Here is an 18,178-nt window from a genome sequence, read left to right as displayed (position 1 = left end):
CCTTGCCACGCTAGCCAGTCCTAGTGCCACGCTGGCCACTCCTAGTGCCACAAGGAGGCTGCAGTTCCTTACCCATCGTCGCCAAGGAATCATGCTTGAAATATCGCGAGTGAAGAAGCGTGGCTGGTGCATTGCGAGCCTGGGCACCAGAGCAGGCCTCACTCTTGCTCGTCCCCCTTCAGTCTATCCGGGTTGCTTTCGAGTCCCAGATGCCGACAGCCCGTGGCACACCTCGCACAGCTGCCTGTGGAATCCACGCGTTGCCCTGGTACGATAGCTCCTCCATGACTTCTCCCCAACGCGACCTAAATGCATGTCAGCCCCGCACTTATGCCTCTGTCGCTGCATCGGGCATGGCACTCTTTTTTTTATCATTGCCGAGCCGTCATCCTCCCATGCGTGGACTATTGGATCTAGCGGCGCCTGAGAAGCTACCAGTAGCGGCACTGGGGGCCGAGCTAGTAATCTGGACACCTTGGCTCCGGGGTCAGGTCCGACCTAGCTCACATGGCAGACCAACACGTCCGACACATCTTCTTTTCGGGATTATTAACCCGAGACAATGCCATTTACAGGGTTTGAAAGCCCATTCTGTGATATCCAGAGGAAACCCGTCTTTGCTATTCTGGTCCGGGATTCACTTCTCCGCGTCGTGAGGTTCTGTGGTGTCGGGCTCTGTTGGTGTCGGGTTCTGTTGGTGTCTACCTACACGTATTGATTAGAGCAGCCGAGCCGTATGACAACCTCGCTGACAGTGCTGTAATTGGATGCACACTGTAAGTATGAACAACGGAGCCGGCACTACTGCATGCATCTGCCTCGACTCCGGCGTTGCTCGGATTTTGGGTGAAAGATCGCAGCCAAAAATATCCGGATGTCACACAAGATGCACTGGGGCGCCAGTCGTGCGAGGTGGTTTCGTGAACGTAATTGGCAGCTTCAAGGTCAGCCTGCAGAGAGGAATGCAAGAGCTGTCACCGACGGCGTCCAGTGGATTCAGAAGGCGTATTGGGACAGGTGTGACTGAGCAAGATTTGCACTGTGCGACAAACAGAGCAGGCAAGACTGGGCACCCAGCTACCTACCTAGGGTGGTTAGTTGCATTGAAATCCGCAGCGAGGCAAAGTGGAAGAGGAATATGATCTGCCTCGCCGTGGACTAGCACGACGCGTGATGGGCAACTTCCGGGCTAGCCGTATTTTCGGGCAAATAAGGAGATCCCACGTCTTTTCCGGGCCTACGTTTTATGATACGATAAGGTCCGGAAATCCTGATACGGGAGGTCCTGTGATTCCGCGAGCCATTAACGCGGCGCATATAGCTCTCTTCTTCCGTCTTGCTGTGCGGCTCGACGTGGTGTCAAATATGCACGCGTGGCTACGGATTCGCTACCGATAGGTCCTAGTGGCTTTGATCCCTGGCCGACGGTGATAAACGGGCTTTTCCGTTTTCCGCCGGCCTAACAAGAACCCTCGGTTTCACGCCGAACGGGGCCTGTTAGTGTTACCGCACGCTCGGACCCCCGACATGCTGTTTGTATTGACAGGGGGGGGAGGATCCGTCGCCTTGAAACGTTGGCCTGCATGGCTAGCTGGGTATTTCCGCCACATGCCATCCATCGTCCATGCCTGCGGCTCCATGTCGGCCTTCCCGGATTCCCGGGTCCGCTCGATGAACATGCATCCGTGTGAGCAGCGGCGAGTTGCTCGCTCTACCTTTGGTGGTTTGGGGGTTTGATTAGACCCATTTCTATTTTTGTTGTCTGCAAAGAGAAGAAAAATTGGGCCTTTCAAGCGGCTATTTGCCATCATGCTATTTGCCATCATGCCATCCACCCCGGCGGAAAAGGTCATGATTTCAAACGCGATTCGGCGCTGCCCCCTCGGTTTTGCCCCCTCGGTTTTGGCTTGTACGGTTGCAGGATGTTAGGAACCTGGACGCCTATAAAAACTTTGGGATCAACCCCTTTCCGTGTCTCGGGCAAATCTTTTTCTCATCCTCGTCACCGTACCCCTTGCACATCTTCTCTTGTCGATTACTACGTCGCTACTATACTACCAGCACCTTTTCTTGTCGATTACTACGTCGCTACTATACTACCAGCACCTTTTCTTGCCGTCCAACAGCGCTAGGTAGGGCAGACATCATGGCAGCCACATTGGTCCAAGTACCCGACTTTCTGCGCAACTGGCCGTGGGAGCGCGCCCTGAACCCTCTCTATGAGGAGGTGAAGACTGATTCTCTTGCCTGGCTCCATGGCTTTGGCTTCTTCGACGTCAAGTCTCAGGATTCATTCGACCGCTGCGAGTTCCGTGGGTCAACGAGCTCGGACGTTCCTGACGGTTCAGCACTAACTCATGCACTTCACAGCAAAGCTCGCCATGCTCACGTCCCCGCACCACAATCGAGGTACCTGATGCTCCTCCTAGGTACCTCTCGTGTCGTCCCCTTTCCCACTTCTGCAGACAGCCCACAGCCCACAGCCCACAGCCCACAGCCCACAGCCAGCCCACACCTCACAGCCAGCCCACAGCCCACAGCCCCGCAAGACACATTGGCCCGAGACTGAGACTGATACTTCGGCCAGAGCACGCTCGATCCACATGCGATCTGATGGACCTCTTCTACGTCATCGACGAATACACCGACGTCGAGGACGCAGGCGGGGTTCAGAAGATCGTCGACATGATCATGGACGCCCTCCGAAACCCCAGCAAGCCCCGCCCCACGGGCGAGTTCCGGATTGGCGAGATGGCACGCCAGTTCTGGGCTCTGGCCATCCAGACGGCCTCTCCCATGTCCCGGGCCCACTTTGTCGACACCATGCAGGAGTACCTCGACTCGGTCACCGAGCAGGCCGTGGACCGCGCCAGCAACCGCGTCCGCACCATTGACGAGTACTGGGCCCTCCGCCGTCTGACGGGCGGCTGCCTCCCTAGCTTTGCCCTGATCGAGCTTGGCCTGGAATTCCCCGAGGAGATCTACCGTCACCCTCTGCTAGAGAACCTCCGCGAGTGCGCCAACCGGGCCATCTGCGCCGCCAATGTGAGTGCCCACCAGAGACACCGTTGTCAGTTTAACCGGGCAGGCACTAAAGACGTTCCCCTCGCCCCGACAGGACGTGTATTCGTACAACATCGAGCGGGTCCGCGGCCACGCCCTGCACAACCTCGTGACCATCGTGATGCACGAGAAGGACATGGGCCCGCAGGAGGCCATCACGTGGATCGGGGCGTGGCATGACGATCTCGTCGCCGACTTCTTCGCCAGCAAGGCGGAGCTGGAGCAGCTGCTGAGCCACGGGGAGTGGGCGGGCGGGGACGTGGAGCGGCAGGTGAGAATCTACGTCGACGGGCTCGGGTGTTGGGTGCGCGGCAGCGACGACTGGCACCTCGAAGGCCAGCGCCACCTCGGCAACCAGGGCCCCAGCTTCCGCAAGAACCGCCAGCTGCTGATGCTGCCCCGCGTCGACGCCATGCAGGCGCGCGCCGGAGTCACTGATGCTGAGGGCATCCTGGTGCGCGAGCTCATGGAGAAGAATGCGGTCGCAGGCATGCACATCTCGACCCAGGCCACTGCCATCCTGACCGTGTGATCCGAAAGGGGCAAGCTGGCACGTGTTTCTGTCTGAGGTGCCAAGGGCCACGCCACGGAGCAGTTGTGCGGAACTCGAGCACTGGGGAAGGGAGTTGGGGGGAGGGAGTTGGGGGGCCACTCTCGTTATTTCACCCCCCCTCCCTGCCCCCCCTGTCCTAGGTTTATTTTGGATTACTCAATGGCCCACCCCCCCCCGTCCTAGGTTTATTTTGGATTACTCAATGGCCCACCCATACACCCGTCTGAAGGCATTAGTTTTAGTTCTAGGCATATAAATTGCAGCTGCTCCGCTCACCTTGCATCGGTGGCAATGTCGAATCTTGGAGTCAATTAGCGCAGACGCGGAGTCTCCATTGGGAACTCTTTCCCTGTTCGGGCCCAGCGTCTCAACGGTGTCGTACTGCAGTCTGGCAGTTGGAGACAGCCACGATAAGACTGCCAGGTGCAGCCAATGATGGATTCCCATCGAGCAACTCCCAGCGGTCAGAATCTCTTATCTCTGGCGGCGCCCCCACAATGCCCCTCCGCATGTCTGTCCCGAGAGCGGGGGAATGAGATCGCCGGCCGGGGTAGCGGTCCACTGCCTGCCACATCGCCTTCCGTCCTTGGAATCGGCACTGATAACAAATCAGGCTAGCCGCCTTCGGCCTACGATCCAGCCACCGGCATCATAAAGAACGCAAAAGGCAGTTGTGCCAAAACACGGCCATCTGCCTGCGCCGGCGTGCTGCATCACGTTAAACTCTGTTTATATGTAGACAGCCCTCTTGGGCACTTTGGGAAACTGGCAGTTTCTGGCCTGCAGCCTTGGCCCTCGAAAACCAACCTTGGCCCTCGAAAACGGACCTCGGACAACAAACACTGAGAAAGAAGAAGATGGCTACTTCGCACGACGCTGAGAAAGCGGCCGTCGAGGCCAAATTCAGCGAGGACATGGAGTTGGGACCCGACGGCAAGGACTTGGCGTTGGGACCTGACGGCAAGGACTTGGAGTTGGGACCCGACGGCAAGGTGGACCCCGAAACGGAGAGCAACAAGCCGCCCTCCACCGCCAGGGCCGAATCCCATCTTCTGGCATCCATCGACGCCAAGGCCGAGCGTGCGCTAGTCTGGAAGTTCGACCTGCGCCTGCTGCCCGTGCTGGCCGCAATGTACCTGTTCAACAGTCTCGACAAGTCCAACCTGGGTAACGCCAAGAGCCACCTCGAGGTGGCGCTGGGCCTGGTCGACAACCAGTACAACATCCTGCTCTCAGTCTTCTTTGTCCCCTACGTCCTGACGGCGCCGTTCCTGGGCCTTCTCGGCAAGAAGTACGGCCCCAGCCGCGTGCTCCCGTGCATGATGTTCGTGTTTGGCTCCGCCACCTTGCTGGTCGTCGCGACGCACAACTTTGCTGGCATCATGACGCTGCGCTGGTTCCTCGGCATGAGCGAGAGCGCCTTCTTCCCGCTGGTTATTTACTACCAGACCATGTGAGTTGATGCTCTGAGAAGGCCCAAGTCCCGGAGGAGCGGCTGCTGCGAAACCAGCCGCTGCGAAACCAGCCGACTCCTAACTGTTCATGTCGCAGGTTTTACCGCCGTGGTGAGCTCGCCCGCCGGCTTGCCATCTTCTACGCGGCGCAGAGCATTGCGTCGGCCTTTGGCGGGCTGCTGTCGTTTGGCGTGTTCCAGATCCAGGGCGGGGCGTTGGAGCCGTGGCGGTACCTGTTCGTGATCGAGGGGTCCTGCACAGTGCTGTTCTCGCTGTTCGCATTCTGGTATCTCCCGCGGTCGGCATCCGAGGCGCGCTTCCTCGACGACGCCGAGCGGCAGCTGGCGTACCAGCGCATGGCCCTCGATTCGTCCAGCACGGTCAACGAGAAGCTCAACATCCGCGAGTCGCTGACCATCCTCAAGCTGCCGACGTCGTGGCTCATCCTGGCCATCCAAATGTGTCTCGGCGTGCCGCTGCAGAGCGTGACGCTGTTCCTGCCCCAGATCGTCGGGCGGCTCGGCTACGACACGGCCAAGACCAACCTGTATACCGTAGCGCCCAACGTGTCGGGCGCCGTCATGCTGCTGATTCTGGCGTTTGCGAGCGACGGGACGCGGCTGCGGTTCCCGTTCGTCGCGCTGGGCTTCCTGTTTACGTTTATCGGCATGGTCATCTACGCCGCCATTGACGTGTCGTCGGAGCTGCAGGTGGCCTACTTCGCCAGCTTCATGATGACCTGGGGCACTTCGGCGCCCAGCGTGCTGCTCGACGTGCTGTACAACAACAACATTGCCCACGAGGGCAAGCGCGTCGTGCTTACCAGCATCGGCGTGCCCGTGGCCAACATGATGGGCGTCGTCAGCTCCAACATCTTCCGGAACCAGGACGCCCCACGCTACCTGCCCGCCCTGGCCACGACGGCCGCGTTCGGGGGCCTGGGGCTGGTGCTGACCCTGCTGTTTGGCGCATACATGATCACCGACAACAAGCTGAGAGACAGGAAGCAGGGCGTCAAGGTGAACCCAATAGACGTGCCGACCGAGAAGCTGAGAGACGGGCCGGCCTCCCCAGACTTTCGGTGGTGTCTCTGAGCACCACGATACCATTTCCCCATAGTTTATGCTCACAAAATTGGCCACGTATCATCACGGAGTGGATATCAAGACACGGTATTGTGCACGCTCGTAGTCGTGATTGAACCCCGGTGCCTGACTTTGGGCAATTCAGCGTCGGTGCCTGACTTTGAGCAATTCAGCGTCGGTGCCTGACTTTGAGCAATTCAGCGTCGGTGCCTGACTTTGAGTAATTCAGCGTCAAAGTACCCTCCTCCCATTACTCGAGGCAGTGGTTTTCTAGACCTTAAACCACCAAAAGGCCATATTTAAGAAACAGGTGCTCTGAATCTAGACTACAGCATCTAGATTACAGCATCTAGACTACAGCATCAAGGCATTCTAAAGCTCTCACCGTCTAATTCGTTGCGTTGCACTATGAGCGTCTCCGTAACACGGAGATAGACTGACGGGCGTCAAGGCGCGCGCAGTGGCAGTTGGCAGTAGTGGAGTAGACTCGTGACTGCGCAGTAGCAGTAGTGGAGTAGACCCGTGACTGCGCAGTAGCAGTAGTGGAGTACAGCCGTCACCGACCTTGGGTGTTGGAGCTTAGGGTCTGATCTTTTTCCCAGAAAGAGGCTCGGAAGGCTAGCGCCAGAAATGACGGTACGGTACCTCGAAGAAAGTGGGCTAATATTTTTACCAAGGTCACTCTTACCTTGTACTCTTCATTTTCTGTTAAGGAATTCTGGGATTTGAAAAGTTCGGAAAGAGTCACGTGGTGTGCACCCTTTTCTATTGGCCTAAAAAATTTAAGCGAGCAAAAGTGGCTCGTGCGGGAGCCAGAATTTTCCCGGGCCAAAATAGGTCGGAATCTTTCTGGGCCTCTTTTTGGTGTGGTCTTTACCGAGAGCGCCCGTACTCTAGAAAGCCAACAAGAATTGGGGTTAAATTCGTAGAGGGTACCATACCCTAGGAGGGTGGCTCTAATAGCCGCGTACCGGGGATAGCTTTCCGGGTGGTTTTCTGGGAAAAAGATCACACCCTTATTACCCGCGTGGTATACTAGAGGAAAAGCACTCCACTACAGCCAATCAAACAAGGCCCGCTGGCCAAATGGTAAGGCATCTGATTTCGGTCCAGTTCTCAGAAGATTGTGCGTTCGAGCCGCACGTGGGTCGGTCTTTCTTTTTCGTTTTTTCACGATTGAACGCTTCTCTTTATAGTTTTGTCCCGGTCTTGATCCATTTTTGGGAAACTCTACGGGCCCAAGTTTTTGGAGCCCACATTGTCCTATCTCTTCTTGTTGCCTTTATCGAGTTTCAGTTTCACAACGGAAATACGGCTCCGTTATAAATGGGAACGAAATCCTAGCTGGCCTCAGATATACCCGCAGCACGGCGACTCGCGGGAAAACGCAGCCCGTCGCCAGTAGCATTCCGTCGCCAGTAGCATTCCGTCGCCAATAGCATTCCATCGCTTGGTAATTAACGCCGTAATTAGATTGTGAGCCACAAAGATTATCCGTATGCCCTAGGATAAATTCGCAATGCCCTTCTCTTTTCTGGCGCTTGGGGTAGTAGTCAAGTGAAGTGAGGAACCTGCCGGCCTAGTTTTTAGGTGCTCTGGATCGTTTCAATTGGCCACGACTCTTGAACTCGGTGCATCTGGCCATCACTATCACAATGCGACACGCAATCGTTCCAGCGGCGATTGTCGCCTTGGCTGCAGGGGCTGTTAATGCGGGATTTGGTGTCACTTCAAAATCCAGCTCGTACAGCGTCGACACAAACGGGGGCCTGGTGTTTGACGTCAGCAAGTATGCAGATTTCCCAGCAACATTTGGTCAACATCTTCTGTGCGAGACTAATGCACGCCGTTGTTGTCCAGGAGTAATGGCGACATCACCAACCTGCAGTTCAACGGCGTGCAGTACCAGGGAACGAACAAAATGACTGCCATCAACTCGGGTATTGGTGCCTCCCAAGTCACGACCGAGACGATCAACGGCTACGTCAAGATCACCGTGACGGCCAAATCGATGCCCCTGACCCAGTACTACATTGCAAAACCAAACGACGCGACCATCTACATGGCGACGTATATCACGGGCGAGGTGAGTCCGGGAGAGCTGCGGTGGCTTGCACGCCTGAAACGGTCCGCTGTGCCAAACGGATGGCATGGCGATGTCGCCAATCTCGACGGATGCACCGCGTTCGAAGGCAAAGACACTTTCAAGTGCCCGAATGGCCAGACCCGCTGTAAGATGTACACGGCCGACCGGTTCATCGAGGACCAAGTCCACGGCGTGACTGGAAATGTAAGAGAAAGCTCGCTGCTTTCTGACGCACGTATATGGCCTAATTATGGCTGACTCGACCTCAGAACATCGGCATCTGGCTAATCATGCCCGATGTGGCGTACGAGACGTCTTCGGGTGGCCCGTTCATGAGAGATATCAACTCCCAAAGCGGTGATGACCAGGAGCTGTACTGGTACATGAACAGCGGACATGTGCGGACAGAGCCCTGGCGGTTTGGTCTCATGGGTCCCTATGCCATGCGGTTCACGTAATTATGCCTTCTCCTCGCCCAGCCGTCCGTGATCATCTCTTCCTGACAGCTGCGAACAGCACTGGGGAGAGGCCGTCGGCCGATCTCGACACGAGCTTCTTCGACAGTCTATCGATCCAGGGCTACTTGCCCAACGGCAAACGCGGGAGCGTGTCGGGCAAGGCAACCGGCGTCCCTGCAAACTTCCAGACGGTGCTGCACTGGTACAACAATGCATCGCAGTACTGGACAGTGGCCTCGGGTGGGGCATACACTTCTCCGCTTATGAAACCGGGCACCTACACGATGAAGATGTACCGCGGCGAGTACCCCGTAGCCCAGGACAGCGTCACCATCACCGCCGGTGGCAAGGCAACAACAGACATTGCGTCTTCGGACCCCAGCCCGTCGGTTATCTGGCGCATTGGAGACTTTGACGGCCAGCCGTTTGAGCTCAAGAATGGCGACAAATTCTTGAGGATGCATCCTTCCGACGTGCGGATGGGGACTTGGGGAGCAAAGTATACCGTGGGGAGCTCCTCGCCCAAGGACTTCCCCATGGCTCTATTCGCCAAGGAAGGGGGCGCTGCGACGGTCGCTTTCAGCGTTTCAGCTGGCCAGGCTGCCGTGGAGACGGTTCTGAGAGTCGGCACGACGCTGTCGTTCAAGGGCGGTCGGCCATCGGTCAAGATCAATACCTGGCAGGGCAGAGACCCGGGTGCGCCGGTACGTCAACCTCCCCGTGTCTATAGAATTTATTGCGACCCCCGCTGACAAAGAGCCCGTTGCTTCCAGAAACTGATTGACTCTCGTGGCGTCACACGCGGGGCATACCGCGGGTACGGTGAAGTATACACGTGGAAAGTGCCCGCTGGCACGCTTCGCGAGGGCTCAAACACGCTGACAGTTGACGTGTATGGGTCGGGCGATGCTAATTTCCTGAGCGCCAACTACATCGTTGACGCAATCGAGCTGCAGGGCCCCAAGGGCGCGGACAGTCCTCGTTCCTGATCAAGATTCATTTCTTTGTTACTGAAACATTGAAAAATGTATCAAAGGCAACAACTGCTGGGGTATCCGAGCAAGATCGTCCGGGTTCTGGTCAACTTCGCAGCCAGATCGCCGGATGCGGATTTACGAGACAAAGCGACAAACTGGGAGTCTTTGTGGTTGTGGGCCAAGGTACCTAGGTTAGCTGGTAAGCACCTGGGCAATTCATTGTTTTCTCGATACACTTACTTGCCTCGTACATAGCAATAATCAGTGACAACCTTCTCCCTTGCTAGCTTCTGGGGACTCAAGCCCTCTCCCAGCACCATGGCAAATCCCGTGCGACCGCCGTTCAAAACACGCAAGAAACAGACTTTGGATTATTTCAACTTCCTGAGACTAGGGAAGGCGGTACACTGGGCAGCCGCACCCCGCGCGCGATATTACACGGCATTCCAGCTCCCATTCGTGGGGGGCGGGCGGAGCGTAAGAGACTGGCCAGGGCTCCTCCAGGCGGACTACGACATGCCTCCCAGGGAGCCATTTTTCGGAAAATGGGTTCCGGAACCACAAGACGGAGTCCCCGCCGGTGGGCATAGCGCGGGCACGACAGCCAAGAAGATACACAGATCGTTGGATGCCCAAGGGTGGGAAATCATCAAGATCCTCGGCTGGGGAGGCTTTGGCCTGGTGTGCTTGTTCAAGAGAAAGCGACGATTTAGAGGGCGGATCATTAAACGCGTCGTGAAATGGAGCTTTGTGGAAGGCGATATGAGATCAGAGAAGGAGAAATTGCTAGTGAGTTAGCATGTGAACATAGCTCCCATGGCCGCGCGGCTTTGACATTGCTGACCCAATATTTGCAATTAGGAATTTGAAGGCGCCATGCACGTGGCCCAAATCAGCAAGACAGCTGAGGGCATGTTTGAAAAGGCAGCTAAAGACCTGCCAGAACCCCCCGACGACGTGACGCAAAACTTCATGTTTCTCGACTATTACCCACGAGGCGGGTTGGACAAGGTGTTAGAAAAGGTTGCCGAAGCTAGACAGCCGCTCTCGGATTACACGCTTTGGCTGATGTTCGATTGCTGTAAGTTTGCGCTTTTTCACGTTTTCTGGTTGATAATTAGCGGGGTCGGTAGGTAGGTAGTTGTGGACAGACACTCTGGAAAATGGAGCCGCCAGATCTACCGGGGCGGATAAAGAGACGGACCGCTAATCTACGGGACGAATAATTTCTAGTGTTTCGGATGGCCGTTGCCCTACGATACCCGCCAAAGGCATGGCCGGGGTTTGGTCAACACAATCACAACCATTACGAGCGGATTCCCGCACCAGTCGCGCCTCGGGGTCGGTCGAGACCGGAGCAAACCAGGAACCAGAATATAGACGAAAGGAATTTCGTCCACTTTGATATAGACCCCTCAAATAGTAGGTTTCCTTAAACGACGATGGGAATGCTTCCATGTCACCTTTGATCATTTCCCCCACCCCCGGCATATGGCTTACATTATTCCAATTTAGTCATGATTGCAGATCTTGACAATGGTGACCACGAAACTGTGCCCAACCTCAAGGTGTGTGCCAATTATTGCTACCCGAGTAGGCACATTGATGATATAAGAGTTGGCTGTTAACGTGTGCCCAACCTCAAGCTCAACGATGTCGGTCTATGCGTCGAAATTACAAACGCGGTAGCTGGAAAGGCGTAAGTCGAACGCTCCCGTCTGTCGTAATGGTTCGAATCTGCTGCGACCAAAACGAACACTGAGAAGTGAAAATACAGAATCTTGGCTAACCATGGTCCATTTAATCGCCAGGAAGAGCATGTGGGACTTTCGAAGGAGGGGCAAGGATGGTTGGCTCACTCCGGTAAGACTGCCCCGTAATGATATTCAATGATTGTGTTGCAGGGCCGTGTTGCCGGGCCGTGTGTTGCAGGGCCGTGTGTTGCAGGGCCGTGTGTTGCAGGGCCGAACTGTACCTTTATCAAATCGCTGGGCGAGTCGGGATCATACTGACCACGTTATTTAGGAACAATTCTCGACAGAGTGGAACTACGTCAAGTCACACCCGAGTGGGGCGCGTATTGCCGGCCAATACACGTGGAAGACGAACCTGTGGCAGCTCGGCCAGGTCATGTGGTGCCTAATCAGCCACCGAGTCCCGCCGTCGGGGCCTATACCAGAGAATGTGGTACCAGACGGGGGCCACGGGCCGATGAGATGGACGTACGGAAAATTCATCACCCGCAACGCTCCGCCTGACGTTTTCACCGATACGGATCTTGAACTGCGCAATCTCGTGGTGAGATGTATGATGGACGACCCGGCGGACCGCCCTGAGATGGATGAGCTGGAAAGGATAATCAGCGAAGGAATACAGCGCCACGACCCGGGCCCGCGACGGAGGCAAGCACTCAGACCGTCCGCCGTCACGGTCGATCCCATCTTTGGGGACCCGAAGGTACCGAGAGCACAGATTGCAAAGAGGATATCAGATGTAAGCAAAAACCAAGAAAGCAAAACCCAAGCAATTACGATGCAATTGTCCCGCTAACAGTAGGCCCGTAGTGGTTGGAAAGGGCGAACGATATACATTTTATATAGGAAGAGAGGAAAAGGGACATTTTGTTCTCCTTTAGCTTTTCGGCCAAATTTCAAACCTTCCAACTGACTAGGTACTTAGGTACCCGATCTTTAAGAAGACGAGGCCCCCGGGAGATCGGTAGAATTTTCCAAAGGAGATAAGAAATAAGGAGACAAGAAATAAGGACAAAGTGCCAGGCCCACTTCCGCGGCCATGGAGAAATGTCGCCCACTTTTGAGACACTTTTGAGCCACATTGTCAAGTCACATCCCTGCATATCCCTTCATTCGTTACTTTCAGCCCTGATCCCTATTTTCGGGCTCCCGGACTTCCGAATGTCCTCTTTTTCTCTCTTGCAACGGCTGAGTCCCTTACGTAGTACGACTAAACAGACTGTTGAACCAGATTTCCTTTGTCCTTTTCTTGGAAGCATAAAAGGCCTTTTTTCCTGTATTATTGGATGGGATTCAGACAGACAATTCAAGACCCTTCAAGCCACTGTCAACTTTGATTACGGGCCACAAGAAATGAGTCAGGCATATACATTTAATTACTTGCAAGATTACAATACGCGAAGAGAGAGAAAAAGTTTGGGGGCGAAGAAGAAGAAAAAGAAGAAGCCCCAAGTTTTGCAGCAAGAAATAAGAATAAAAGAAAACGAGCAAGGAGCGCAATACCAGTAACAGTCAGCCCGGCCACCCGGCCACCCGGCCACCCGGCTGATCACATACAGCTCAGCTACCTACGAGCCGCCGCAACACGCGAGCGCAGCACGCGGGCTGGCAGCTCCTTCTCGTCGCTCCGCTTCTTGGCTGTAAGGCCATTCGCCGTGGCCTGGCCACCGAGCAACGATCGGCAAACAACCGTGCCAGGACGGTTGACGCGGCGCGACGAGAAGGCCCAGCTGCCGCTGCCGGGCGGGGTGGCGGCCATGGGCGTGGTCGTGGTGCCGCCGTCGGCCGGGTACGTGACGGTCATGGCGATCCTGTAGTCGACCAGGTAGTTGCTGCTGCACGACACGCCGATGGTGCCGCTCTGCGAGCTCGTCCACGTCACGGCCGTGACGGCGACCGTGTCGGGCCCCGAAAACAGCTTGACCGTGAAGGTGGCCGTGCCCGTGCGGTTCTGCCCGACCGATCGGATGGAGAGCTGGAAGATGTAGTCGCCCGTCGGAGCCGACGTGGCAAACCTGACGGCCACCGACTTGGTGTCGGCGCTGGGCGTGAAGGTGGCCAAGTTGGTCTGCGAGCCGGCCGACCCCGCGGCCACGACGGACCAGCTCCAGACCAGTGTGTCGTTGGCGAATACGGTGCTGGGGTTGTCCTGGAAGCCGCGCAGCGTGAAGGTGTCGTCGGCGCGCACGTACAGCGGCTTGTCGGCCACCGTGGCCGTGGTCCCCGTCAGCGAGATGGGGATGGTAGCTTGGACGCGCGGCGTTGGCGACTGCGGGTCTGCAGGGTTGCCCGGCGGAGGGCAGGTCGACAGGTCGAAGACGGCGACCCCCGACTGCGGGAACGGGTCGAGCGGGCCGAACATGTTGCCGTCCTCATCCGGGCCGACGCCGCGGGTTAGTTGCGAGAACTGCGAATACTCGTTGATAGGAGGCTCACTGCCTGGAACCAGCAGCTCGGGTTGGATCCTGCAGAAATGCCGCTGTCAGCCAGCCTTGTACCCCGGTTTCTGAGAAACGGGATGAAGCAACAAACGAGTCGCCCCAACAAACCCGTTTCGGGAAAAAGCTTACCAGTCCAAGATCGGCACCACATACTGGCCCGCTACAATTCCGTTGCGAGTCACGACAGTTCCGGTACTGGCAATGGCCCGGTACTCGCGCGTGTAGGCCGTGGCCACGGTCCCGTCGAAGCGGGCAATCCACTTGTTGCGGCCGCCAGCCTCTGGGCGCAGCTGCGGAACACCGAAATTGCGGAACGACTCGGCTCCGGTGCACGGGTCGATGTCGATGGCGCTGAGGGATATAACCGTGGTTGGGTCCGATGTGTAGCCGACGAAGCGCGTCTCGGCCACCTCGACGTTGGGGTCCGAGTCGAAGACGCCGATGAGCGCCTCCTCGATACGGATGTACGTGGGCGAGCCCGTCGTCGTGATCTGCACGTTCCACGCAACGATTTCAAACACGACCATGTTGCCTGTCGAGGCTCGGAAGCCGTGATACTCGATGTAGTCGCCTACCAGGAATGGCGCCATGAAGAGCGCATCGGGCGCTTGGCTGTTTCGCACGAGTCAACACCCAGTAATCACCCCTGTTTCGATAAAGCGGAGTCACCGAACACGCAAGTACAAAGCCACTTACAATATCCTGCTCGGCGCCCCGGTGCCCGGTGCGCGTGGCCTGTTGGAGTCTGGGCAGAGCACGTCACTGACCGACCGCGGCACACACATGGGGAAGCCCGAAAAGGAAGTGATGCTGGGGTTGACGTCGTCAGACACCATGAAAGGCAGCGAGAAGCCGGCTGAAAAGACGGCGTTCGGGTCGTTGATGCGAATAGTTGGCCCGTTCAGGATCTTGATGGAGCCGTCAAAGCTGATCTGCTCAATGTAGCCCTGGTTGACTTCCAGAGCAAATTCGGAGACGATGACTTGGGCGGCCAACGCCACCCCGTTGACAATGTTGCCAGCCACCTGTGAGGTCGGAACTGATTAGCAAAGTAAAGCCTTGCAATCTATCCAGGCCTGCGGTGGGTTGGGCTTGGCGTAGGTACGTTGACTTCATATCCGAGCACAGAGCTTTTGCCTGCGACAAACTCCTTCCACGGCACAAAGGCCGCGGGGAACGTGACGAGCAGGTTCTTGGGAATCTGGACAGTCCAGCCGTTGACCAGAATCGTACCCCCTGTGTTGTACGAATCGTCCGTAGCGGTGGCGCTAAGAAGATGGCAATGTCAGTTCAGCCGTGTCAAAGGAGAAATCAAAGGAGGCAACACACTCGACAAGAGCCCCGTCGAGGAGAATGGGAATATCCACCCCCATTACCCCCAGCACCAGGAGGAGGAGTGAGAAAAGGAGACGCATTATAGGCTACTGGTCCTCGAGACGGTTGATGAAAGAAAAGACTGCCTTGGACACCCCAAGGGATGCAAGCTGGTTAACGAGAGACTGGTTAAACGAGAGGCTGGTTAAACGAGACTGGTTAAACGAGAGACTGGCGACTAAATGTCAAAGCACAAAGGAAGGTGAAGTTGAGGGTAGTGAGTGTAGTAAGCTTAGTTGCTTGAGACGAGAAGGGCTTTCAAAGATGTTTATGTACTATTTGGAGAAAGCCTTGCATCACGAAGGTGAATAACGCCCCAATTTCGAAGGGCAGTTCGAGCCGAGCACTTCTAGATGCAGTATGATTGATTAATTACCCCACAGAACCCGGATCCGAGTCAGCCACACGATCTTGCCGCCTTCACGAGTCCCTAACTGCCCTGGTGGTAGTGGTGGACCGAGCCTAGACGCGTCACGCGCTCAATAATATAATTGCAGGCTCGCGACAGTGGTGGATGGTTGCGATGAGCCATGCCGAGGCAGGTGCAGAAGTCAGCACACCAGTATGTGAGTGGCTAATTAGTCCGTGGATTGCTCCCCTTTCTCAGTAAATGTGTGCATGGACCCTCTATCTAATCTTAAATGTGTAGTATCGTATCGTCGAAAAACACTTGGCAGGCCTAGTCCGAATCCTTGGCAGTCAATTACGTTTTGTGTTAACTCTCAGAGGCTGAACTGCCGCCTCCTAGTAAGCACCGCCGTCAACCTCGTAAAATGTGTCTTACATGCAAATTAAATTGCGCTTGTGTGGTAGTGGTGTACGTACCCGCGCCGCGGGATTGGATAGGTATCTCTGCGGCAAAGCCGTATTGTGTGAGGTGAGGGCGGAGGGACCCATGCACTTCCCCGAAATGTCTCACAACGACGTCACACATCAGTAACTCGGCCGTCTTCTCAAAAAACAAATCCGGGGCGCAAGCTCTATAGCTCCAAAACGTGTGGCGTTGCGCCTCATTCAACAACAAGAGCGTGCTCTTGCAAGTCCAATAGCTTGGAATGTATGTACAGGGTACAGCACAGCACAGCACATGGCTTTTATTCTACCAATGCTGTTATTCTACCAATGCTGTTGTTGCTAGATGCGGCATGTTCCAGCCAGTAAGGCAGTCATGTTTTGTTCATGTCTCATCAGGCCCCCGCTTCGCACTGGCCAGTCGGCAATCGGCACACGGCTCGCATGATTGGGAAATTGCCACTGCATGGCTGAAGGCGTAACTGGCAAGTAGTAGTAGCATTGGCACACCCCCGCCACGGTACTATAATCCTGTGTGGGATTTTTATGTGGCTTGCACTGGTTCACTGCGGCACTCATTGTGAGATTAATCATCAGCTCATTACGGCCCCGATCAGAGTCCGGAGACTACTGTCTACCTTCTCTAGTTGGCGTGTTTCTCTGATTATTTTCCTGCGCCGTAATCATTCCTAGCCATAACGACACGAAGCTATAGTTACATATTTACCTTGGCACTCACCTAGAGTAGAGGCTTATATGTCTTGTCTGCTCTTACTATCGGAAGCCCGACTCTTGTAGTGCCCCATGCTACCTTGTTGCATATCGGGTTGTACCGAGGCGCATGATACTCTGGTAGTTGAGAGGGCGGTGGCTAGGGTAGGCGGGAGCCTTGACCAGGCACAATATGGAGCAATATTAACTACGCGATTGTCCCTCTTCCTCCGAGTCTAGACCTAATGATCAACGTGTAGGGGGGGACAGGACAAAAGATACCGAGCCAAGAACCAACAGCACACACGAACAATAATGTCAGGTAGGGCAAGTTTACGCGGCTGGAGCCGTCGAGGAACTCGAAGTCCGCGGAAGAGCCTTGAGATGCGTGACTTGCCACCCACCCAAATCCCCCTCGGTGACACCGCGCTTGGGCAGCACAGCACAGAGCAGTAGAAGAGGCGTAGGTACGGATGTGGTTGGTACGGATGTGGTTGGTACGGATGTGGTTGGTACGTATTAGATGTACATGTACGTACCCATGTCGGATAGGGCCCGCCCAGCTAATAATAACCCTAGCCTCCCTCATGTCCCGCTGTGCGGTGACTGTAGAGGTTGTAGACGGCATCTAGACAGGTAAGAACCCCGAGGAGATGATCCCCTTTCGGCCTGTGGCGGCCCCTGTTCCCCGCTCGCCAGGGCAGCAAGTTGACATGAAGCGATGGGGCGGACCTTCCCTGGTTCGAGCTTCCTTTTGCATGAGTGGTCAGGCGGCAGAAAATTTAGTAATGGTCGTGGCAGGGTCGCAGGCGGGCGGAAGAGGGCAGCTAGCAAGTAGGCTAGGGTCTGGGGGAGACATTTCACTGACTGCTGAGGGGCGTTAGGGCAAGGAGAAGCTAGGGAAGAGTGTGATCGGCAGACACTGGTCTCTGGCCCCACTGACTGAGTGCCTGCCTTACTAGAGTATGTAGGTACCACCTAGCTAGGCAGGCTAGATCTAGAACTGGCTGTAGAATCTACGGGCGGCACGTGGGCAGTGCCCGGACCCTGGATGTGACATTACACCATCTGATAACTCTATTTCTTTTTGTCCGAATCGATCTGGCTCAACAGGCCAGAACTAGTACAGCGCCGCAGCAGACGTTGATGAATCTGGCGCAAAACACAATTAGCGAATGCACGCAATACATTTGTCGGGACCAGCGTTGAACGTGGGCTTTTGCCAAGGTCTGGGGAGACTGAGGGCGCGAGGCCAAGGCCTTGGCCACTTGGCTTGGCAGGGCAGAGCCGGTCATTCTCGGGAGTGGTGCTCAGCAGAATCAGAAGGGAGGATGCTGCCATCTTGGCAAAATATTGCGAAATTCGTCTTCTGCACGGGAGAGCGCAAAAAACGAGGGGACAGTGGCTTCCTTCGAGCTCCCGGGGTCGAG

General features: G+C 55.9%; 6 protein-coding genes and 1 non-coding gene across 7 annotated transcripts; 6 read left to right on the top strand and 1 right to left on the bottom strand.

Moving 5' to 3' along the window:
- Positions 1-2,000: 2,000 nt before the first annotated feature.
- Positions 2,001-3,703, top strand: B0T26DRAFT_488043 (terpenoid synthase). The gene is made up of 4 exons (XM_060435309.1): positions 2,001-2,312; positions 2,371-2,409; positions 2,588-3,045; positions 3,119-3,703. Exons 1-4 carry the CDS (start codon positions 2,147-2,149, stop codon positions 3,593-3,595), a joined length of 1,140 nt encoding a protein of 379 aa, XP_060289856.1. The 5' UTR covers positions 2,001-2,146; the 3' UTR covers positions 3,596-3,703.
- Positions 3,704-4,530: 827 nt separating this feature from the next.
- B0T26DRAFT_744156 (major facilitator superfamily domain-containing protein) lies at positions 4,531-6,164 on the top strand (the record flags this gene model as incomplete). The annotated part of the gene is made up of 2 exons (XM_060444369.1): positions 4,531-5,069; positions 5,168-6,164. The coding sequence occupies 2 exons, from the start codon at positions 4,531-4,533 to the stop codon at positions 6,162-6,164; spliced, it is 1,536 nt and encodes a 511-aa protein (XP_060289855.1).
- Positions 6,165-7,225: 1,061 nt separating this feature from the next.
- On the top strand, positions 7,226-7,588 carry B0T26DRAFT_729524 (uncharacterized protein). Its single transcript, XM_060442962.1, has one exon. It carries the CDS (start codon positions 7,242-7,244, stop codon positions 7,479-7,481), a length of 240 nt encoding a protein of 79 aa, XP_060289854.1. The 5' UTR covers positions 7,226-7,241; the 3' UTR covers positions 7,482-7,588.
- B0T26DRAFT_t269 lies at positions 7,228-7,306 on the top strand. Its single transcript has one exon. It is a non-coding gene; the product is annotated as a tRNA-Arg (tRNA).
- A 222-nt stretch (positions 7,589-7,810) lies between the features above and the next one.
- On the top strand, positions 7,811-9,688 carry B0T26DRAFT_658541 (rhamnogalacturonase B; the record flags this gene model as incomplete). Its single annotated transcript, XM_060438879.1, has 5 exons — positions 7,811-7,944; positions 8,016-8,445; positions 8,511-8,695; positions 8,758-9,403; positions 9,473-9,688. The coding sequence occupies 5 exons, from the start codon at positions 7,811-7,813 to the stop codon at positions 9,686-9,688; spliced, it is 1,611 nt and encodes a 536-aa protein (XP_060289853.1).
- A 306-nt stretch (positions 9,689-9,994) lies between these two features.
- On the top strand, positions 9,995-12,411 carry B0T26DRAFT_876178 (kinase-like domain-containing protein; the record flags this gene model as incomplete). Its single annotated transcript, XM_060448084.1, has 8 exons — positions 9,995-10,465; positions 10,538-10,757; positions 10,910-11,098; positions 11,192-11,244; positions 11,323-11,375; positions 11,488-11,539; positions 11,702-12,169; positions 12,241-12,411. The coding sequence occupies 8 exons, from the start codon at positions 9,995-9,997 to the stop codon at positions 12,274-12,276; spliced, it is 1,542 nt and encodes a 513-aa protein (XP_060289852.1). The 3' UTR covers positions 12,277-12,411.
- A 583-nt stretch (positions 12,412-12,994) lies between these two features.
- On the bottom strand, positions 12,995-15,286 carry B0T26DRAFT_744154 (uncharacterized protein; the record flags this gene model as incomplete). Its single annotated transcript, XM_060444368.1, has 4 exons — positions 12,995-13,895; positions 14,001-14,483; positions 14,568-14,910; positions 15,199-15,286. The coding sequence occupies 4 exons, from the start codon at positions 15,284-15,286 to the stop codon at positions 12,995-12,997; spliced, it is 1,815 nt and encodes a 604-aa protein (XP_060289851.1).
- Positions 15,287-18,178: the final 2,892 nt, after the last annotated feature.

This window comes from Lasiosphaeria miniovina, assembly GCF_030549165.1.
Source record: "Lasiosphaeria miniovina strain SMH2392-1A chromosome Unknown B0T26scaffold_8, whole genome shotgun sequence".
NCBI lineage: Eukaryota > Fungi > Ascomycota > Sordariomycetes > Sordariales > Lasiosphaeriaceae > Lasiosphaeria > Lasiosphaeria miniovina.
This window is presented reverse-complemented; position numbering and strand designations above follow the sequence as displayed.